Consider the following 24,428-nt stretch of genomic DNA (forward strand, 5'->3'; position numbering starts at 1 on the left):
AATAAAAGCAGAGATAAAGGACTCAATAAATGAAATGAGAAACACACTCAATGGAATGAACAGCAGGCTAGAAGAAGCAGTCGAACAAATTAATGGCCTAGAAAACGAAGTAATGGAAAGTAATCAAGCTGAACAAAAGAGAGAAAACAAGAATAGACTTGGAGAACTGAGAAATTGGAGAACTCAGTGACTCCATTAAACATAGTAACATTCATATTTATAGGGATCCCAGAAAAAGGAGAGAGAGAAAAGGGGGCAGAGAATTTATATGAAGAAATAATAGCTGAACACTTCCCTAATCTGGGGAAGTAAACAGATAGATCTAGGAGGCACATAGAGCCCCCAACAAAATCCACAAAAGCAGATACACACCAAAACATATTATAATTAAAATGGCAAAATATAGTCATAAAGAAAAAACATTACAAGCAGCAAGACAAAAGAAGACAGTTACATACAAAGGAAACCCCTTAAGGTTATCAGCAGATTTTTCAGCAGAAATTTTTCAAGCTGGAAAAGGGTGGCATAATATATTCAAAGTATTGAATGGGAAAAACCTGCGGCCGAGAATACTCCATCCAGCAAGGATATCATTCAGAATAGGAGAAACAAAGAGTTTCCCCAACAAAAACTAAAGGAGTCTGTGGCCACTAAACCAGTCCTGCAAGAAATTTTGAAAGGGGACTTTTTGAGTGGAAAAGAAAGACCAAAAATGACCATATGAAGTTAGGAAACATAAAAGCAGTAAAAATGAATATTTCTATAAAAAAATCAAAGATCTAACAAAACAAAAGGATGTAAAAGATGACACCATACACCTAAAACGTGGGGAGGGGTAAGAATGGGTTCAAACTTAAACAATCACCCACTTAATATAGAATGCTATATGTAGAAGACATTATATACAAACCTAAATGTAATCATAAATCAGAAAACACTAATAATTAGGCAAAGAATAAAGAAAAAAAAATCCAAATATATCACTAAAGAAAACCAGAAAACTATGAAAGAGAGAAAGACAAGAAAGAATCAGGAAAAGTCTTCAGAAACAACAAGCAATAAAATTGACACACACCTATCAATAATTACTTTGAATGTAAAGGGACTAAAGACTTGAATCAAAAAACAGAGGGTGACAAAACGGATAAAAAAACAAAACTCATCTTATGCTGCCTACAAAATACTCATTTTAGACCTAAAGACACCTAAAGATTGAAAATGGGGGGATGGAGAAATATTTATCACGCAAATGGATGTCAAAAGAAAGCCAGAGTAGCAATATTTATATCAGACAAAATGGATGTTAAAACAAGGACTGTAAAAAGAGACAAAGAAGCTATACATAAACTATGTAATAATAAAGCAGACAATCCAACAAGAAGACATAGTAATTGTAAATATTTACACACCCAACATGGGCGCACCCAAATATATAAAACAGAAAATAATAAACATAAAGCAGTAATTGTAGGAGACTTTAACACCTCACTTACATTTAAACAGATCTTTAACAAGGAAACAATGTCTTTGACACACTGGAACAAATGGATTTAATAGATATATTCAGAACATTCCATCCTAAAACAAAATACACATGGAACACAAAATACACATAGAACACATGGAACAAATCACATATTAGCCCACAAAATAAGCCTCAGCAAACTTAAACAGACCAAAGTTACACCATGCATCTTTTCTGACCACAACACTGTGAAACTAAAGTCAACCACAAGATAAAATCTGAAAAGACCACAAATACATGGAGGGTAAATGATATGCTACTAAAAATGAATGGGTCATCAAGGAAATAAAAGAAAAAGTTTAAAAATAACAGAAATGAATGAAAATGAAAAAAGATGGTTCAAGACCTCTGGGATACAGCAAAAGCAGTTCTAAGAGGGAAAATTCTAGCAATAAAGACCTACTTCAAGCAAGAAAAATCTCATATAAATAACCTATCCCTGCACCTACAGAAATTAGAAAAAGAACCACCACCAAAACCTAAAACCAGCAGAAGGAAGGAAAATAAAGATTAGAGCAGAAATATATTATATAAAAACTAAAACTAATAATAAAACAGATCAATGAAACCAGAAGCTGTTTCTTTGAAAAAAAAAAAAAATCAGTAAAACTGATAAACCTCTAAGCTAGACTTATTGAGAAGAAAAGAAGGACCCAAATCAATAAAATCACAAATGACAGAAGGAAAAACAATAAACAACACAGAAATATAAACAATCATAAGAGAACATTATGAAAAACTATTTGCCAATAAATTGGACAACCTAGAAGAAATGGATGTGTTCCTAGAAATAATAACCTCCCAAAACTGAATCAAGAAGAAACAGAAAGGCTGAACAGACTTATTACTAGCACAGAAATTGAATCCGCAATCAAAAAACTCCCAAACAGAAGTCCAGGACCAGATGGCTTCACAGGCAAATTCTACCAAACATTTAAAGAGTTAGTACCTATTCTTTTCAAATTATTCCAAAAACACAGGAAAAGAATGAAGTTGGAAGTTTTCCTTCCATGAAGCCAGCATTACCCTGATACCAAAACCAGATAAAGACACCACTCAAAGAGAGAATGGCAGGCCAGTATCTCTAACGAACACATGCAAAAATCCTCAAAAAAATACTAGCAAACCAAATCCAACAACACATCAAAAGACTCATTCACCACAGTCAGGTGGGATGTATTCCTGGGTTGTAAGAGTGGCTCAATATTTGCAAATCAGTGTGATCCAGCACATCAATAGGAGAAAGGATGAGAACCACATGATCATTTCAATAGAGGCAGAAAAAGCATTTGACAAAGTACAACATCCATTCATGATAAGCACTTTGACAAAGTAGCTTTAAAGGGAACAAAACTCAACATAATAGAGGCCACATATGAAAAACCCACAGCTAATATCATCATTAATGGGGAAAAACAGAGTTCTTCCTCTACGGTCAGGAATAAGCCAGGGATGTCCACTCTCAACGCAGTACTAGAAGTGCTAGCCACAGCAACCAGACAACAAAAAGAATTTATAAAAGGCATCCAAATCAGTAAGGAAAAAAGTAAAACATTCACTATTTGCAGATGACATGATACTATATATGTAGGAAACCCAAAAGACTCCACCAAAAAACTGCTAGGACTGATACATGAATTCAGTAAAGCCGCAGGACGTAAAATCAATCTACAGGAACATACTACATTTCTACACACCAATAATGAAGAAGCAGAAAGAGAAATTAAGAAAACAAACCCATTTACAACTGCACCAAAAATCACAAGATGCCTAGGAAAAAGACCTAACCAAAGAAGTGAAAGATCTGTACTCTAGGGCGCCTCTGTGGCTCAGTCGGTCAAGCATCTGTCTTCAGCTCAGGTCATGATCTCAGGGTCCTGGGATGAGCCCTGCATGGGGGTTGTCCTCTGCTCAGCCCTGCTTCCCCACCCACCCCACCCCCCGATTACTTGTGATCTGACCTCTCTCATCCTGTCAAATAAATAAATAAATAAATAAAATCTTTAAAAAAAAAAAAAAAAAAGACCTACAGCAGTTTTCACAAATTTAGAATCTACAATCCTAAAATTTGTATGCAACCACAGAAGACACTGAATAGCCAAAGCAGTCTTGAAAAAGAAAAGCAAAGCTGGAGGCATCACAATTCCAGGCTTCAAGTTACATGACAAAACTGTAATAATTAGAACAGTATGGTCCCAGCACAAAAATAGACATATAGATCAATGGAATAGGAGAACCCGGAAATGGACCCTCAACTATATGGTCAATTAATCTTTGACAAAGCAGGAGAGAACGGAAAAAGATGGTCTCTTCAACAAATGGGTGTTGGGAAAACATGACTACAACAAGCTAAAGAATGAAACTAGATCACTTCCTTATACCATAAGTGATAATAAATTCAGAATGTATAAAGGACCTAAATATGAGTCCTGAAACCATAAAAATCCTAGAAGAGGACACAGGTAGTAATTTCTCTGACACTGGCTATAGCAACTTTTTTTCTAGACAGGTACCCTGAGGCAAGAGAAACAAAAGCAAAAAATAAGCCATTGGGATTACATCAAAATAAAAATCTTCTGTACAGTGAAGGAAACAATCAACAAAACTAAAAGCCAAGCTACAGAAGGAGAGCAGATATTTGCAAATGATGTATCCAATAAGGGACTAGAATCCAAAATCTATAAAGAACTTACAAAATTTGGGATGCTTGGCTGGCTCAGTCGGTTAAGCATCTACCTTTGGCTCGGGTCATGATGCCAGGGTCCTGGGATTGGGTCTCACATCGGGCTCCTTGCTCAGAGGGGAGCCTGCTTCTCTCTCTGCCTGCCTCTCCCCCTGCTTGTTCTTTACTCTCTCTCGACAAATAAATAAAATCTTTAAAAAAAAAAAAAAAAGAAAGAGAACTTCTAAAACTCAATACCCAAGAAACAAATAATCCAGTTAAAAGATGGGCAGAAGACATGAACAGACACTTCTCCAAAGAAGACATACAAATGGCCAACAGACACATGAAAAGATGCTCATCATCAGGGAAATGCAAATCAAAACTACAATGAGGTATCACCTCACACAGAATGGCTAAAATCAACACAAGGAACAACAAGGGTTGGCAAGGATGTGGAGAAAAAAGAACCCTCTTGCACTATTCACAGGAATGCAAACTAGCACAGCCACTCTGTAAGACAGTATGAAGGTTCTTCAAAAAGATAAAAATAGAACTACCCTACAGTCCCACAACTGCACTACTGAGTATATACCCAAAGAATACAAAAACACTAATTTAAAGAAAGGAATACATGCACCCTTATGTTTGTAGCAGCATTATTTACTATACCCAGGATATGGAAGCAATCCAAGTGTCCACTGGTTGATGAATGGATAAACAAGATGTGGTATATATACTGGAAATATTATTCGGCCATAAAAAAGGATGAAATCTTGCCATTTGCAATAACATGTATGGACCTAGAGAGCATAATGCTAAGTGTAAAAAGTCAGTCAGATAAAGACAAACACCATATGATTTCACTCACATGTGTAATTTGAGCAACCAAAGGGAAAAGAGAGACACGAACCAAGAAATACTGTTCAGCTACAAACAACAAACTGATGGTTACCTGAGGGGAGCTGAGTGGGGCAAAGGGGAAACAGGTGATGGGGATTAAGGAATGCACCTGTTTTGACGAGCATCAGGAGATTAAAATAAAAACTTAAAATAACAATTACACATTATGACCAAATGGAATTCATTCCAGGGATACAAAGATGACTTGATACTGGAAACTATTGGTATAATCTACCATATTAACAGACTAAAGAAGAAATATCACATGATCATATCAATTCAATATCGAAAAGGCGTTTAACAAAAATCAACACTCATTCATGAAAGAAAGCAAAAATCAGAAAAAAAATAGAGGAAACTCTTTTAACTTAAAAAAACAGAGAAAACTCTTTTAACTCTTTTAACTTAATAAGAGCATATACTGAAAAACCTACCACTAACATCAAACGAATGCTCCTCTTCCTAATACCAGAAATGAGGCAAAAATGTCCACTCTCCTTAAAGTTCTAGCCAGTGAAATAAGAATAGGAAATAAGCATACCAATCAGTAAGGAATAAGTAAAACCGTCCATACTTGCATATAACATGACTGTCTACTAGAAAAATCTAAGGAGTCTACCAAAAAAAAAAAAAGTCTTCAACTAATAACTGAGTTTGGCAAGGTTACAGGATATAAGATCAACATAAGAAAATAAAATGTATCTTTACAACCAGCAGCAAACATATGGACAGCAAAATCAAAAATATAATGCCACTAACAATACCTCAAGAAAACAAAACTATGTGTAAACCTAACAAGACAAAACGTCATGATATTACACAGCAGGGATAAAAATAACGAAGATTTAAATAAATGGAAATACCATGTTCACAGACTGAAAATGTCAACTTTAGTAAAGGCATTGATTCTCCCTCTCCAAACTGAAATTCAGGTTTCACACATCACAAAATCCCAGAAAGACTTTTTGTAGGTATTATACTACTATTCTATAGTTTATAGGGAAAGACAGACAAACAAGAATAGCTCAAATAATTTTGAAAGACAGTAAGTGGCTGGAATCATTCTATCTGATATCAGGACTTACTACAAAACTAACAGCAAGACTGTGTGGAGGGACGAACGCATACCTCAATGGAATAGAACAGGAAACCCAGAAAGAGACGCACACGAGAGTGCCCAAGTGATTTTTTTTTAAAGATTTTATTTATTTACTTGACACACAGACAGAGATCACAAGTAGGCAGAGAAGCAGGCAGAGAGAGGAGGAAGCAGGCCTCCCGCTGAGCAGAGAGTCCGATGCAGGGCTCGATCCCCGGACCCTGGGATCACGACCTGAGCAGAAGGCAGAGGCTTAACCCACTGACCCACCCAGGCGCACCAGGAAAGATAGCCTTTTCAACAAATGGTGCTGGAGCAAAAGGCATTTATAGACAAAAAACTGACTTCACCCAAATCTCAAATTATACAAAAATTAAAATGGATCACGGACCTAAGTGTAAACTGTAAAACTATAAAACTTTCAGAAAACAATATTAGAGAATCTCCAAGATCAAAAGCTAGGCAAAGATCTTAAACTCGACACCAAAAGCACAATCCATAAAAGGAAAAGTCAGACTTCACCAAAATTAAAAACTTTGTTCTGTGAAAGACCTTGTTAAGGGAATGTAAAGACAAACCCCGGGGCACCTGGGTGGCTCCGTGGGTTAAGCCTCTGCCTTCAGCTCAGGACATCATCCCAGGGTCCTGGGATCGGTCCCACCTAAGGCTCCCTGCTCAGCAGGCAGTCTGCTTTACCGTTCCCCCTGCTTGTGTTCTCTCTCACGCACTCTAACAAAATCTTAAGAAACAACAACAATAATAATAATAAGACAAGCCTCAGGGTGGGAGAAATTCTTCGGAGCCTACATATCCAACAAAGGCCTTATCTAACTATATAAACAACTCTCAAAACTCAATGGCATAAAAACAAAAAATGCAACAGAGAATGAGCAAAAGATAGCAAGGAGGTATTTCACCAAACGGGATATACAGATGGCAAATAAGCACATGGAAAGATGTTCTAGACCTTTAGGCATTAGGGAAATGCAAATTAAAACCACAACAAGGTATCATTATATACCTATCAGTATGGTTAAAATGAAAAATAGTGACAACACCAAATGCTGGCAAACATGCAGAAAAACCAGAACTCCCATACCTTGCTGGTAAGATTGTAAAATGTCAGCACACTGGAAAACTGACAGTTTCTTATAAAATCACCCTTGCAACTATCATATGACCCAGTGATGGCAATCCTGGGCATTTACTTCAGAGCAATAAAGATATGTTCACACATATGTTGTACACGCTAATGCTTACAGTAGCTCTAATCAGAATATCCCCAAAGTGGATACAACCCAGATGTCCTTCTGTGGATGACTGGTTAAAAAATGTCATGGCACATCCCATCCATACCATGGAATACTACACAACAATTAAAAAAAAAAAAAAAGCCCACAAACTATTAGTACACACAACCTAAATGAATCTTCAGGGAATTAATGCTTAGAGAATTATGCTGAATGAAAAAGCTAATCCCAAAACATTACACATTGCACAACTTAATATATATAAATAGCATTCCTGAAATGACAAAATTATAGAAATGAAAAACAGATTAGTGGTTGCCAGGGGTTAAAGGAGGACACCAGGGCACAAAGAAAGTAGGCAAGACTATAAAAGGGGAACATGAGGGATTCCGTAATGATGGAAAAGTTCTGAATCGGACTGTATTCATGCCAACAACCAGTCTTACCACTGGGGAAACTGGGTAAGGAACACGGGAGGTCTGTGTGTCATTGTTACAACTGCATATGAATCTACGATTACCTCAAAACAAAAATGTTAACTTTTATTTTTTATTTATTTTTTTAAAAGATTTTATTTATTTGACAGAGATCACAAGTAGGCAGAGAGGCAGGCAGAGAAAAAGAGGGGAAGCAGGCTCCCCGCAGAGCAGAGAGCCAGATGTGGGGCTTGATCCCAGAACCCTGGGATCATGACCGGAGCCGAAGACAGAGGCTTTAATCCACTAGCCACCCAGGCGCCCCCAAAATGTTAACTTTTTAAAAAGGCAAAACAAGGACATCTCAGACTGAGAATAAAACAAAACAAAAAGCAGAGTTCATCCCTAGCAAGCAAAGTTAAGGGAAGTCCTTTAGCCATCATGAAAAAGAGCACATGGAAATCTAAATCCACTAAAGGAATTGAAAGCAGTGGAAATGATAACTCAACAGGTAAATAACCAAGATTTTTAAACACACCTTAACTATTTTTTTTTAAGATTTTATTTATTTAATTTGACAGATAGAGATCACAAGTAGGCAGAGAGGCAGGCAGAGAGAGAGGGAGGAGGAAGCAGGCTCCCTGCTGAGCAGAGAGCCCGATGCAGGGCTCGATCCCCGGACCCTGGAACCATGACCTGAGCTGAAGGCAGAGGTTTTTTTTGTTTTGTTTTGTTTTGTTTTGTTAAAGATTTTATTTATTTATTTGACGAGGGAGATCACAAGTAGGCAGAGAGGCAGGCAGAGAGAGAGAGGGAAGCAGGCCAAGCAGAGAGCCCAATGTGGGACTCGATCCCAGGACCCTGAAATCATGACCTGAGCCGAAGGCAGCGGCTTAACCACTGAGCCACCCAGGTGCCCCTGATGGCAGAGGTTTTAACCCACTGAGCTACCCAGGCGCCCCACATCTTAACTATTTAAAGCAAAACCTTTTTAATTTAAGGCAAAAATAACACAATATATTGTGTGATTATAACACAGGTAGATGATGACAATGGCACAAATAAATGCCAGGAGAGAGGAGATGAAAGTACACTGTCACCAAGTCCTTACAATACGATACACAAATGGAATATTACTTGAAGGCAAACTGATCATTTAAAGATGTATGCCAGGGGCGCCTGGGTGGCTTAGTCGTTAAGCATCTGCCTTTGGTTCAGGTCATGATCCCACGGTCCTGTGATAGAGCCCCGCATTGAGCTCTCTGCTACGTGGGAAGCCTGCGTCTCCCTCTCCCATTCCCCCTGCTTGTGTTCCCTCTTTCACTGTATCTCTCTCTGCCGAATAAACAAAATCAAAAAAAAAAAAAAAAAAAAAAAAAAAAAAAGTATGCCAAACCCTAACGCCACCATTAGAAAAAAGAAAACAAAGTTACAGAAAATATGCCAAAAGGATTAACTATCATAAAATTATTCACTTCAAAAGAAGGCAGAAGGGCACTGGATGGCTCAGTAGGTTAAACCTCTGCCTTCGGCTCAGGTCAAGATCTCAGGGTTCTGGGATCAAGTCCTGCATTGGGTTCTCTGCTGGGCAGGGAGCCTACTTCCTCTTCTCCCTGCCTGCCTCTCTGCTCACCTGTAATCTCTAAAAAATAAATAAATAAAATCTTAAAAAAAAAAAAAGGGCAGAAAAAGATGAGAAAGGAAGTAAGGAATAAATGGGACAAAGAGAAAACAAACAGCAAGATGGTAAGTTTAAACCCAACCATATCAACTAATCAATCTCATTAAATACAAATGGGCTTACATCCCAAAATAAAACACAGAGATCGAAAAAAAAAAAAAGAAAGAAAGAAAGAAAGAGAGAAAGAAAGAAAGAAAGAAAATTACACTATGGGCATCTATAATTCTTTTTTTTTCTTTTTTAAGATTTTATTTATTTATTTGACAGAGAGAGATCACAGGTAGACAGAGAGACAGGCAGAGAGAGAGAAGAGAGGAAAGCAGGCTCCCCACTGAGCAGAGAGGCTGATACGGGACTCGATCCCAGGACCCTGAGATCATGACCTGAGCCGAAGGCAGTGGCTTAACCCACTGAGCCACCCAGGCGCCCCTACACTATGGGCATCTATACAAGAAATCCACTTTAAGTATAGACACAAATAGGTTAAAAGTAAAAAGATGGAAAAAGATATACCATGCTAACATTAATCATAAGAAAACTGGAAAAAAATAAGAAAATTGGAGGGACTCCATTTATATTAAAGTAGATTTCAGAACAAAGCATATTTGGGATAAAGAGGGTAATCTCATCAATTATGAATAGGTCATTTCATAAGGGCATCACAATAGTCTTATGTGACAGAGCTTCAAAACACAAGGCAAAACTGATAAAGAAAAAACAAATTACAAATATATCTCAACAGATCACTCTCAAAATTTGATAGGACAAGTGGACTGAAAAGCAGTAAGGACACAGAAGACAGCCTCAACAAAACGACAACTACCTGGGTAGTTAGTTACAGATTTAACTATGAAGAACCTGACTATCATTGGCATTTACAGAAACTCCAAACAGCAGAGCAGACCACACATCCTTATGAAGTACACATGGGACATTTACCAAACCAGTCCATGTTCTGGTGCATAACACAAGTCTCTAGTTTAAAAGGATTCAAACAATAAAAAATAGACTCTGACCACAAGAGAATTAAATTAGAAATCAGTAACAGGACAATTTCTGCAAAACCCTCAAAACATCTGGCAACTAAACAACACACCTCTAAATAATCACAAGGGCAATTAGAAAGTACTTGGACCTGAATAAAAATGAGCATGTGAAATACTGAAATGTCTGGAACACAAGTAAAACAGCTTTCCAAGGGAAATTTATGGCATTAAACAAAATGGAAAAGAAGATCTCAAATTAAATGACCTACACTTCCCATTTAAGAAACTAGAATAGGGCACGTTAAATCCAAAGTAGGCAGGAGAAAAAGAGTGGTAAAAAGAAGAAGAAACATCAGTAAAACAGAAAACAAAATAACAATGACACCAAGAGCTGATTTTCTGAGAGTATCAATGATAAGATGAATAAAAAAGGACAACAGAACATTATGAACAACTTTATGCTGGTACATTCGACATGGAAGGCGAATTCCTTGAGAGACACAAACTACCAAAGCGCTCTGATGAAAAAATGGATGACCTGAAGAGCCCTAGATCTATTAAAGAAATTAAATATGTAGTGAAAAACCTACCCATGAGAAAACTTCAAGGGCCAGATGGCTTCCCTGAAATCTACCAAACACTTAAGTAGGATATAACACTAATTCTACAAAAAGTCTTCCAGGAAATAGAAGAAAATAATCCCAACATAGTTCCCACCATAGTTCATGATGACGCCATGAACCCTGACACCAAAATCAGAAAAAGGCATAAGGAACTATAAACTAATATTCATCATCAATGCAAAATTTTTAAAACTCTTTTTTTCTATAAATTTTTTTTAATAAACATATAATGTATTTTTATCCCCAGGGGTACAGGTCTGTAAATCGCCAGGTTTACACACTTCACAGCACTCACCATAGCACATACCCTCCCCAATGTCCATAACCCCACCCCCCCTCTTTTAACCCCCCTCCCCCCAGCAACCCTCAGTTTATTTTGTGAGATTAAGAGTCACTTATGGTTTGTCAAATTTTTAAAATTCTTAGCAAATCCAATGATACATGGAAATCATAACACATCATGACCAGGCTGGGCTCATCTCTGGAATGCAAATTTGGCCTAGCATTCAAGTAAACACTCGGCAGGGTGAAAGGCACCTAGGAAAACTCTCCAGCTAACAATGTGCGTAAAAGTAAAAGACTAAAATGCCTTCCCCCTCAGGTGAAGAAGGAGATGTCATATCTACTATCACATCCATCCGACACTAGAATGGAGGTCCTGGCCAGTGCGTCATGGCAAGAAATAGCATGCAGACTGGAAATGAAGTTAAACTGTCCTTATGCACAGATCACATGACTGACTCCATTTAAAATCTTAAGAAATCTTAAAAAAAAAACAAACCTACCAGAATTAATAAATTTACTAAGATTGCAGGATACAAGATCAATATTCAAAAATCACTTGCATTTTTATAGTCCAGCAATAAACAATTAGAAATTCAAATTCAAAAATATTACCAATTATGATGGCTTCCAAAGATAGGAAATACTCAGGGATAAATCTGATAAAAAATGTGCACAATGTATTTGTACTTTGAGAATTAAGCAATACTACACCAAGAAAAACTAAAGAGAACCTAAATAAATGGAGACGTGTACCTTGTTTGGGGGACAGAACAGCCCTTTAGATGTCAATCATCCCAAATTAAGTCATAGATTCAACACTATACCAATCAAAACTCTAGCAAGTTTTTTGTAGACGTTGACAAACTGACTCCAACATTCACTTGGAAATGCGAAAGACCAAGAATGGCCAAAACAACTTTGAAAAAGGACAGAAAAACTGGAGGACTTTCCTGATTTTAAAAAACGTTTTAATATATAGTAATCAAGACGCTGTGTTATGGTGTCAAGATAGACCTTGGATCAGTGCAACGGAACAGAGTCCGGAAACAGATCTATATGATAGGGTCAATTGATTTTTGACAAAGAAACAAAGTCAATTCAGTGGAGAAAGGACTATCTTTGAACAGACGGAGCAAGAACAACTGGATATCCATACTGAAAAACCTGACCTTCAATTCACTCTTCACACCACACATAAAAATTAACTCAAAATGGATCATGGACCAATATAAAAGCTACAACTATAAATCTTCTAAAAGAATATAGAGAAAATCTTCATGACGTCTGATGAAGCAAAGATTTCTTTTTCTTTTTTTTTTGGAAAGATTTTACCCATTCTTGGGGCGCCTGGGTGGCTCAGCGGATTAAGCCTCTGCCTTCAGCTCAGGTCATGATCTCAGGGTCCTGGGATCAAGCCCCACATCAGGCTCTCTGCTCAGCAGGGAGCCTGCTTCCCCCTCTTTCTCCCTGCCTGCCTCTTTGGCTACTTGTGATCTCTGTCGTCAAATCAATAAATAAAATCTTTAGAGATTTTACCCATTCATTTGAGAGAGAGATCAGAGAGTTCAAGTGGAGAGGTGGGGGAGAGGCAGAGGGAGAAGGAGGAAACAGACTCCCCACTGAGCAGGGAGCCCAATATGGGACTCAATCCCAGGACCCCAAGACCACCATCTGAGAGCCCAAGGCAGATACTCAACTGAATGAGCCACCCAGGAGCCCTGAGGCAAAGGTTTCTTAATACACTTAAAACATAACATAAAAAGAAAGAGCAATGGAGCTCCCAGATGGCTCAGTGGGTTAAGGGTCTGCCTTTGGCTCAGGTCATGATTCCAGAGTCCTAGGTTAGAGCCGCGCTTTCAGGCTCTCTGCTCAGGGGAGAGCCTGATTCTTCCTCTTACTCTGCCTACTGCTCTCCCTGCTTGTGCTCTCTCTCCACTCTTTCTGTCAAATAAATAATTAAAAGCTTTAAAAAAAAGTAATAACACTGAATTCTTCAAAACTAAAAACATGCTCTTCAAAAAATAGTGTAAAAAGAATATTCTTCTCCAGACTAGAAGATAATATTTGCAAATTACATATCCAATAAAGGTCTTGTACCCAGAATATATAAAAACTCTCAAAACTAAACAACAAGAACACTGCCCAATTTTAAATCAAGCAAAAGCTTTGAACAGGCACTTTAGCCAAGAGAGTATACAGATGGCAATTAACCACACGGAAAAATGTTCAACATCATTACTCATTAGGGAACTGCAAATTAAAACCACAGTAGGGTAGTACTTGCTAAACCACACACCTACTAGAATGGCTAAGTTGGAGAGACTGACCACACCAAACATTATGGTGAGATACGGAACAAATGGAACTGTCACTTCTGCTAGGAATGTAAAATACCAGAATCCCTCTGGGAAACAGATTGGAAGTTTACCTTAAACTTTACACACATGTATTACAGGACCAAGCCATTCCACTCTTAAATATTTACCCAAAAGAATACATGTCCTTACAAAGACCTGTTTATAAATATGTATATAAAAATGTCATAGTAGCTTAATCTATGATGGCCCCAAATGAGAAAAACCCAAATGTCCATCAATAGATGGGTGAATGGAGAAACAAAATGTGGTATAGTCATATAATGGAATACTACTTAACAGTAAAAACTAACTATTGAGGGACACCTGGGTGGCTCAGTTGGTTAAGCTGCTGCCTTCAGCTCAGGTCATGATCCCAGGTTCCTGGGATCGAATCCCGCATTAGGCTCCTTACTCAGCAGGGAGCCTGCTTCTCTCTCTGCCTCTGCCTGTTTGTGCAGAGAGCACACGCTCTCTCTCTCTCTGACAAATAAATAAATAAAATCTTAAAAAACAAAAACAAAAAACTAACTACTGATACATGCAACATGGAATAATGTTAAAATAAATGCACTAAGCCAAAGAAGCCAGGCAATATAAGAATATATGCCTGTATAATCTGACTATATGACATTCTAAAAAAATACAAACTAATCTACAGTAGACAGAAAGCACACCAGTTGTTGTCTGGGGTGGAGGAGATGAAGGGCAGGAGGGGTAGAAGGAAGTGGTTTCAAAGGACCACTGGAAAACTTTGGGGGAGATGAATATATTCGTGACCTTAACTGCAGTAGTGGTTTCATGGGAGTACACAAATGTCAAAATGCACCAAACATACATTTTGAGTATGTGCAATTTATTATGTGTCAATTATACCTCAATAAAGCTAAGAGAAATATACCTAAGTTATGTACATATATAAAATTGCACATATAACAAAGAGATGTACCTAACTTATAATATATATAAATGATTATGCCTTGATATAGCTAAATGAAGGAAAAATAGGAAGTACAAAAGCTACAAACAGCATAGAAGATAGATACCTAATTCTGGGCACCTGGAGCTTCTGAATTTTTGTGTTGGTCCCTTCTCTCACGGCCCAGGTGCCAGTACTGGGTTTTCACCCACACCCTACTTACATTAAGCACAGAAGTGACAGCAAGGTTTTCTGTGGGGAATGAATGATGAACTTAGGGGGAAAGGAAGGCAAACAAACAGTCATTCTGTAATGTAAAAGCCCTTGGCATACCAAACACCTCTGGACAGTGAGATTCTAGGTGATTTTCCTTTGGTTTCTTTAAATTTTTCTGTACTTTCCAAATTCTTGACAAGCATTATTTTGCTCTCTGGTGGGCAAGGGGGTACGGGACAGTTTTAAAAGATCCAGTTTAATTTCTCCATTAAGTAAAGAACTATTCAAGAAGAAGCCTAAGGAGTTTTCATCCTGATAATTTATGAAAAGCACCCAAACACACACACAACACACACACACACACACACCCCTCAGTGTTACTGTAGATCAAAAAACAGGGAAATTTCATTTATAAGGACGAAGGATACTTACAATATATTTAGAAGCTCAAACCTCAAAAATCAGAAGCATTCTGAATCTCACAAGTCAACCACTGAGCTGGCTGTCACCTATTAAAGACATATTTTAACTAATTTCCTGGTGTTTAGGTTGAAAAGGGAGCTCACACACGCTCAAAAAAAAGTCCTATATGAATTTTCAGGAGGTTGGAGGCCATAACAAGAGGTTCCTCTCCACTAAGACTTATAAGCCTACAAATGAATCAAGAGATGGAAGCAGGAGAGACAGGATTTCTTAACTCTGCTTGTCCCAAGCTGTTGGCGGCAGACATTTATGTCACTTTTTTTTAGCAAGTGTATAGAAAGCCAGCAGGGGGTTCAGAAATGCCAAATGCTGATAAAATATGTTTCTTTTTCAATAACTTCACAGGTCAAATGAGGTGCAAAATGATTTTTATGCAGCCTGAATACAAATCTTAAGAGCCTTCGTCCATCGTTTCTAAAAGAATAAAGCAATTTCCTAGTGATCATAGAATTCTTGGCTTCATTCTTCACCTTCATTGCAGAGAAAGAAAATGAGAGTAGGTTAGCACAGAGCACACTACAGAAGTTAACGTAACGCAGAACACTTACATGTCTTGGAGTGTTCATGAGATAGCATGTAATTGGCAAGAGGCGGCGTGTAAGTCAAACACTGCAGTGCTGCGTTGGCAAAACATGTATTGCCCAAATTCTGGAGCCCAGCTCCAACTCTATGAGTCTGCTGCCACTTAAGACAAATCTTCTCAGATGGGAAAAGAACTTTTTGTGGAGGAGCAATGCCATCACCTAGGGCTAGAAAAATAAACAAGAAATATTTAAAAATAAAGCTTTGCACGCTTCTCAAGCTCAATAAACAGCAACACATCAAACTGAATCTGGTCAAAATTGGGTTTTTAGCAGCTAACCAGAAATACAGGGAAGAGGGGTGCCTGGGTGGCTCAGTGGGTTAAGCCTCTGCCTTCAGCTCAGGTCATGATCTCAGGGTCCTGGGATGGAGCCTCACATCGGGCTCTCTGCTCAGAAGGGAGCCTGCTTCCCCCCCTCTCTCTGCCTGTCTCTCTGCCTGCTTGTGATCTCTGTCAAATAAATAAAATCTTAAAAAAAAAAAAAAAGAGAGAAAGAAAGAAAGAAAGAACGAATGAACTACAGGGAAAAAAGGGAAAATTTAAAGAATAGATCCTAGAATGTGGGAAATCGAAAAGATCTGGTTTCCTCAGTAAATAAACTGCAACGACCAAAGGGGGTGTTCAAAGAAACTTAGAGACGCCCACCAAATGCAAAGTATAGACCTTGTCTGGATGTTGACTTCAACAAACCAACTGTTAAAAAAATTTTTTTGACAAGTGGACAAATTTTAACATTGACTAGAATGTTAATATAAAGATGCTTAAGTTTTTAGAAAAGAGTTTTTTAGGTATACAAACAAAAATATGTATAGAAGAAATAAAAAATCTTGGATTTACTTTACAACGATGGACAGGGGAGTCCCCGGTGAAGGCATAATCTGCTCTGAGTCGATAAAGCTGACTGATGACTACATGTGAGTTCCTTCTAACTAATCTTTCATACCTACTTAAAACTTTTTCAACACAATCTACAGAAAATGCAGGCTGAGCCCACTCTCTAGAACATTTGCTGTGGATGCTTCTACTCAGTACCACCACACTCACCGTCCCCTTCACTGGCACTGCACGTCTAGAGTCCTTACCAGCGGCCACACAGTCTCAGTGTAAGAGGTGGCAGAGACATCATCCCCACTGTACCGGAAAGGAAACCGGCTCTGAACTCAGACTGTTGGGCACCACTGTCCGTGTTCATAAGCATATTTCTATGTTGCCTTAACAGATGTCTATTTTCAAGACTTATAAACAGATTACTAATGACAACTATGCTAACAGAACTCAGGTAAAGCTCAAAAACAACTTAGGTAGGAAAGTTCAATCATCCGTATAAAGACTACCTTTCCAAAAGTTTTCCAGTTCCTTGGTGCTGCTGGAGATGGAAACGCCTTAATGGATGGTTCTCTATTTTAACAGAGAAATTAATGGGTTTAAGTATGCAAAGGTAGGCTTTGGCTCAGTGGGAGCAGAAAGAAAAATTAGGAAAAAAGAAATGAGTGCGCAGAGAATGGGACAAGGGCTCCAAAAAGGGCACGGCAGGGTGATGTGAGTTAAGGCCTGAGAGAGAGAAAGGAACCCCAGCAAGTAATGGGAAGTTGGAGTCAGTGAAAAGAAGTCCTGTGGGAAAGTCTTGGTGGTGAAGGTCTTTAAACTCCATGTGTAACATTCAACTGAATTGTTTATTTTGTGATATAACTCTCCTCCTACCCAAAACACCTTCAGCGGATCACACCACCTGCCACCACATCACAACACCACATTTACTGTGAGGATGCAAAACAATATGAGGGCCAAACTATTCTAAGCCAAATGACGTTCTGAGCAGGAACTAATCTATCTTCTTTGCATTTCAAAGCTTTCAAACCCAAAAATCTCAGAAGTACCAACTAAAGTGTCAATGTTTCATTTAACCGGATGAGTTAACAAAATGTAACCACATTTACACAGCTTTAACAAATGTAACATTTACATTATCTGCTGTCTTTCAAAGACCTTTATTACCACAGATGATTTTAACTGGCCAAAAACCCAAAACCTAAAAAAACAACCCACAGCTGGGTAGAGCCATTTGTCAAAAGGCCATCGTTTTTGTTTTTGTTTTTGAATATATACATTTATTTGAGAGAGAAAATGAGAGAGAGAGAACATGAGATGGGGGGCGGGGGTGTCAGAGGAAGAAGCAGACTCTCTGCCAAGCAGGGAGCCTGATGTGGGACTCGATCCCTGGTCTCCAGGATTATGACTTGAGCTGAAGACAGTTGCTGAACCAACTGAGCCACCCAGGTGCCCGGTAGGCAATCATTTTTAAAAACATCTTCAAGGGGTGCCTGGGTGGCTCAGTGGGTTAAAGCATCTGCCTTCAGCTCAGGTCATAATCAGGTCCTGGGATCAAGCCCCGAGTCAGGCTCTCTGCTCAGCAGGGAGCCTGCTTCCTGCCTCCCTCTCTGCCTACTTGTGATCTCTCTCTCTGTCAAATAAATACATAAGATACTTTAAAAAAAATCTTCAAAATTTTCAGAGATAGACATCTACTTAGGGAACTACAGTTAACTGACAAGTTAACAAAATGCCCATCTCAATCTCACCAAAATGAAGTTCATCCCTCAAAAAATTTAGAATAAAAGAAACTACAAATATTTTAATAACCAAAAGTAATCCACCCTGTTATAACACATGCTAATCATGACCAAGCAGCACAGGAAAATGAAGCCTGTAGGGCAACGTCACTGCTGGTCACTCGGGTGTCAACAGATCTCACAAAAGACGACGCCCTCCCAAAATGCCAACCACTGACAGCATTTACACAAGAGTTTCTTGGAGTGATTCTATCTTTAAAAAGTAGTACCTTGGTCCTTTTGTGGTGATGGTTTTGATTTATCAGGTACAGATGAATTTGAATAAACTACAGCACCAGGTACTGGTCCTAAAGAAAGTGTGTGATTTGAAACATCATTTAGCGAAGACACAGCTCCCCAGCTGGCAGAACCCGCATCCATGTCTCCAGGTGAGACCGCCTCGGAGCTGCCAGGCTGATTCTGATAGGCTGATGGGTCTGAAGATTCAGAAGCTTTGTCAACTATGGTCATTGTTCAACTCTGCAAAAGACAAAACACATGCAGTTGTTTTTAGAAATTCAGAAAAGTAATCTATTTAATCTACCATTAGATCTTGGAAAATTATCCTACCCATATTTAATTACTGTCAAAGAAGTTGCTGTAAAATAAAAACAGCCGTGTTTTTTAAGTTTGAAATCATTTCCTTGGAACATTTAGCACTGTGCTCACCTGACATTCCAACAATATTTAATTATAAAACTTTCAATTATAAAAGTTTTTGACTGGATGTTGTCATTCTATTCCAAGCCCCCTAAAAGTCTCATATTTCAGTTTATAATCAGGGACCTCAGTTTCCAATTCTATAACATTTACGAAGAACCCATATATTTTCTTCTCCCTATCACTTAGAATGTGAAATGCACTAATATATCTGACTCAATTTTCAATTCACACAGAATTCATCAGGGAAAAGTCTCAACTACATGAAGAGAAAAATCTAGTTTTAATTTAGAGCTTAAAGTCCAAAATGACTTGTTTGAAATAGATTGTTGTGTTTTGTTTTGTTTTTTTTAAATAGGAAGTCTCACATTTGAAAAGTTTTTCTGAAGAGGCTCATTTATTTGGTATATATGATTTTTTTAAATGAAGCCCGTAAGACATTACTGATATCAAACTTGAACATAAATACGTGTTAAAAAAGTAATTATAATTTTCTCTCAGAATCCTATTTTTAAATCTTGGGGCTACCACTCTCTCTCAAATGCTTAATTATGAAAATTAAGCATTTTCTATATGCTGGGCACTGTGTTAATCACTGAACATAGATTAATTTACTTAATTTTCATAATAGACCTATGAGAAATTACACTGAATCCACAGGGTCTATAAAATGGAGCAATTATAACCCAAACTAGTCAGCAACTGGAACCAGCCACCAGGCCCAACATTCCCAGCAAGGGTTCCTTCTGGCTGCTGACCTAGTCACTGGGGTTCCTTTAGGAATGTAAACTGCCCAGTGAAAACCAAAGCGAATGTGCCACTACTCTATAGATAACCTTTCTCTCAGGCATGCCCCGACTGTCCCCCAGGACAACGTCTCAACACCCAGACTTGGCAGGGCCTGGCCCCGGAACCACTTCACACACTCCCCAGCTTCCGTTCCTACCTGCGCGCTCTGGGCTCTTCACATGCTGTTCTTTTTCACCTCACACTCTTCCAGCCTTCCACCTCCAGCCAGTCACAATTATCACTTCTCAGTTTAGAATTCATTTCCTCTGGGACGCTTTCCTTGACAACATCCCTCCCCCAAGACCCGGTCAGAACCCATCCGCAGGCTCCCACAGCGCCCTGCCACCGATTTCTATGGTAGCGCTGGGGCACCTACACCGCGGCCGGTTTCACTTGTTGCTCTCCAGCACACTTGTATTTCTACGCCCGGACCTGGCACACAGAAAGCTGGCCACACATGTGCTGAACAAATGAATGAATCCCGAAGACAGGAAGTAACCAGGGTTTGCTTTTAGCACTGGCTTGTGCTGAGTGATTTATATACAGTATCTCATTTGTATACAGTATCTCATTCCTACTTTGAAGTAGGAACAGCCTTTAAAACTTGCTTTAAAAAAAATATTCGATACAGGGGCGCCTGAGTGGCTCAGTGTTAAGCGACTGCCTTTGGCTCAGGTCATGATCGCAGGGTCCTGGTATGGAGCCCCACATCGGGCTCCCTGCTCAGCAGGAGGCCTGCTTCTCTCTCTCCCACTGCCCCTGCTTGTATTTCCTCTCTTGCTGTCTGTCTCTCTGTCAAATAAATAAATAAAATCTTAGAAAAATAAAAATAAAAAATATTCAATAGACAGGTCAGAGAATAAATATCAACATTCGTGTCACCTCAACAAATGTTGTGATACAGTCTGCTCACAGTAAGGTTCTTTCAAAAGCCCCAATTTTGTTGTAATTTTAAATTACAGCATGATTATAGCCCCCTGCCCTGAGAGCACAACCTTAAGAATTTTGGGGGATCTTATGCAGAAATTTAAAAAAGTTGACATTACATCTTAATAAAATAGGAAAAATTAAACTATTTTAAGTCAATCTAAGACACAGGATCTTCATTCAAGAAGAAAGCTTGAGCTGTATTATCCAAATAAAGTCTGCACCATGAAACACAGGGGAGGTAAGCAAGAATAAGGAAACAAAAGAGAAGGAGGGAGAGAAGAAGGAGCAAAAGGAAGAAGCAAGCCAAAACAGAGACCCCAGAAAAAGTTAATTTGGCCTCATCTACAATAACATTTAAAAGCAAAAACCTCAATTTTCCTAGGATAAACATCTCTTCAGGGCAATCATTAACAACCAACCAAATAAAACCATTTTACATGTTCCATTTGCCTTTGGGGAGTGGCGGGGGTAGGGGGGGCTTTTAAATGAAAAAAAAATTAAGGAAAACATACAACTCAATCATCAATAGCCATATAACATAATTCTGGGAAAACAAACCAAAACCATCTACTCGTCTTCGTTTGTATATTTGGCCAATGACTACTTATCCTAAAACCACTGAGGATCAAACTAAATTACATTGGCTACAGAGATACACTTTCTGCAAGCCAAACATTATATAGGACCTAAGATTCTTAAGTTACATGTTCTTTACTGTTAGTAAACCTTCTAAACATCACAGTTATGATTATATTTGGCTTTTAATAAATTACTTCAATGAAAAGTTAAAATTTCTCTCAGCATCTTCTAATGATACACAAAAAGTTACAAAAACATGTTTGGAAAAAAATGAGTACATATATCAAGGCTGGAAGTGTGTGGAGGAATGAGACTAATGGACTTCGCAAATGTTTGCTTTAACTGCAATCGTTTATTCAGAAGTCTTACGATTTTTAGTCCCTTATAGTTCTATCAAATACCAGAATGCATTATTCATTCTCATTTTAAAAATCAGCATACAGCTGTTTTAAACATTGTGGCACTGCACATAAAGGTAACAGTATCAGTGCCTGTAGAAAATAAACTGATACACTCTGCTTCTTCATAAACAATGTAATCCACGTTCTTGCAACATTTGTTTAAGTGGAAAACACACAAGCGTTAAAAAGATACAGCCTTGATTTCAATTATTTTTAAGTAAATAAAACGACTAGCCTTAAACCTTTACAAACCAAACAGTGCGGACTTGATTGAATGATAGGAAAAGAAAGTGAAACTTAGATAAAAACAAATAAGTAAAACTGATTATTCATATCCCCAATGCACTTTGAATGAGCCAAGAGTGAAATTATCTTTAAAATTTAGCAGTCCTAAAAAATTGTGAGACGCCACAAAAACATATGAGAACCTGTAATACTGTTGCTACCTTGAGGAAGAGGTGTTAACTGAACAGTTTCTCAACACGTTTTACTGTTATCTGAGTATATTTACTTTAAATAACTAACATGTTTTCCCATAAACAAGTAAACGCTAAGGCCTCCCTGAATATAAAAGCGCTTTTCAACAAAAGTAATCTCAACTGCATTCATTATAACAAGGTTAAAGTCCTAGACTGTAAAACTTCTGTCCCGTCAAATTTTCATTTCAAACATCTGAAACTGATCACCCTCTCCCCCGACCCCCTCCAGGTAAGTTGGCTCTTCCTGCCCCGAAGATAAAGAACTGGACCGAGGCGCACACGCTTTTGGGGACGCGCCGCCGGGGCCGGCTGGCCCCTCCTCTCCCCCCTCGAGGGTGCCCGCTCCGCCCCAGCGGCCGGCGTGGGGAACCCGGACACTCGGCGGAGGAGCCAGGTGGACGGCCCCGCGAGGGGGACCGGCGTGCCGCGGAGGGGCGACGGGGTGGGAAAGTTTGTCTCTCTGGGGGGTGCGGTGGGGGTGGGGAGGCGAGCCCCGGGCTCCGAGGGCCGCTCGGGGGCGGGAGGTGGCAGCCACGCGGGGGGCGGCGGGCGGGCCAGGGACGCCGGACTCCGCGGCCGGCGGCCGGCACACGCCCACCGCGGGCAGACCCGTGCGGGCCAGGCCGCCCCGGAGCCGCCCGCCCGGCCCGGCCCACGGGCCGAGGGGGCGGGCTGGGGCCGGGTGGGGGTGGGAGGGCAGTGTCCATGGCAACCAGGGGGGTCTGGCCTCCCCGCGCAGCCCGGCTCTCGGGGCGCCCGACCGCCCCGGCCGCCGCCCCCTCCCCAGCGGCCTGGCCCGGCCGGCGGTAGCGGCACTGCCACCGGCGCCGCGGGGTCTCGGGCGGCCCGCGGCTCCGGAGGGGGCGGCGGGCGAGGGGCCGCGCCAGTCCCCCGCGGGCCGCGCCGGCTCAGGGGCGGCCCGGCCAGCTGCGGTCGAGGCGAGCGGGGCGCTCCGCGGGCCCCACGCCGGCCAGCGGCGGGCGGGAAGGAGGCGGGAGCTTACCTGACCCGGCTCGGCGCTCGCTCCATCCCCCTCGGCCGCCGCCGCCGCCGCCGCCGCACACAGCCCAGCCGCCCGGCGGGGGACAATGACGTGCCTCCATCCGGGCACCGCCGCCGCCGCCTCCGGGTCAGCGCCGCGCCCGCAGCGCCCCGCCGGGCCGCCAGGGGGCGCGCCAGGGCAGCGCCCGCACGCGCCGCCGCCCAGGGGCCGTCGCACAAGAGGCGCGGCACGCAGCTAACGGGCCAGGCGAGCGCGGGAGGGGCCGTCGTCAAAGCGCCGCCGGCGCAAACTGGCGCGCGCGTCACTGGAGCGCCGGGGCGCGGCGCAAAGGCCGCGCTGATTGGCGGAGCCGAGCCGCGCGGCGCGGGCCGGGGCGGTCTTTTCCCCAGGCGGTCGGCGGGAGCGGACCGTAAGGCGCGCGGCGGACGCGGGGCCCGGAACCAAGCCCTCGCCGCCCTTGCCGCGCCCGACCGGCCTGCACCGGGACGCGGCGGAACGGGGTCCCCCAAACGGACGCGACTCCGGGGAGAGCCTCCCTCGCGCGCTGCGGTGCTGTGACTGCGGCGTTCGTGTCTTGGCCTAGCCACCCAGCCTTTAAGGACGCCGGAGCCATGGGGCGCCAACTCGCGCTCAGACTTAACAGACTGCGCGACGGGAAGGGGAGAATCTGAAACCTGACTCCCGAGGAGGGCAGGGCCCCGCCCAGCTCGTCACGATTGCACCTGAGATCCAAGCCTTCCACGGTCTTTGGGGGCAACTAGACCGGTTCTGGCTCCCCAGTGCCAGATGCACACGCCCAGCCACTTACTGGACGTCTCCGCAGCGAGACTGAGCCGAAAGCTAATTAATTCATCGCTGCATTTCCCCTCCTCCGCGACCCTGCTCCTCTCTGCTGGGTTCTCTGCTTTAAGGACAAGGCACTAGTGCTGCACTAACCTGAGCCCTTCCGGCCCGTCTAATTCCTAACACCAAGTCACACCCGACCCTCCCCAG

General features: G+C 41.0%; 1 protein-coding gene across 6 annotated transcripts in view; it reads right to left on the reverse strand.

Annotated features, from left to right (window-relative positions):
- USP42 (ubiquitin specific peptidase 42) overlaps window positions 1–23,583 on the reverse strand; it is a 51,525-nt gene extending 27,942 nt beyond the window's left edge. For 5 of the 6 annotated variants that reach the window (XR_004282097.1, XR_004282096.1, XM_032328741.1 and 2 more), the window contains exons 1-3: window positions 23,436–23,583; window positions 18,825–19,074; window positions 15,951–16,151 (exon numbers count right to left, since the gene is read on the reverse strand). Coding sequence is in view for 4 of the 6 variants with exons in the window: in XM_032328741.1 (XP_032184632.1) it covers window positions 15,951–16,151; window positions 18,825–19,065 (442 nt within the window). In the remaining 2 variants the exon portion in view is untranslated. Of the gene's footprint in view, window positions 1–15,950; window positions 16,152–18,824; window positions 19,075–20,200; window positions 20,661–23,435 lie in introns of those variants that run through there. The other variant, XM_032328740.1, reaches the window with a different exon arrangement.
- Window positions 23,584–24,428: the final 845 nt, after the last annotated feature.

Source organism: Mustela erminea, chromosome 20, assembly GCF_009829155.1.
Source record: "Mustela erminea isolate mMusErm1 chromosome 20, mMusErm1.Pri, whole genome shotgun sequence".
In the NCBI taxonomy this organism is placed as follows: domain Eukaryota; kingdom Metazoa; phylum Chordata; class Mammalia; order Carnivora; family Mustelidae; genus Mustela; species Mustela erminea.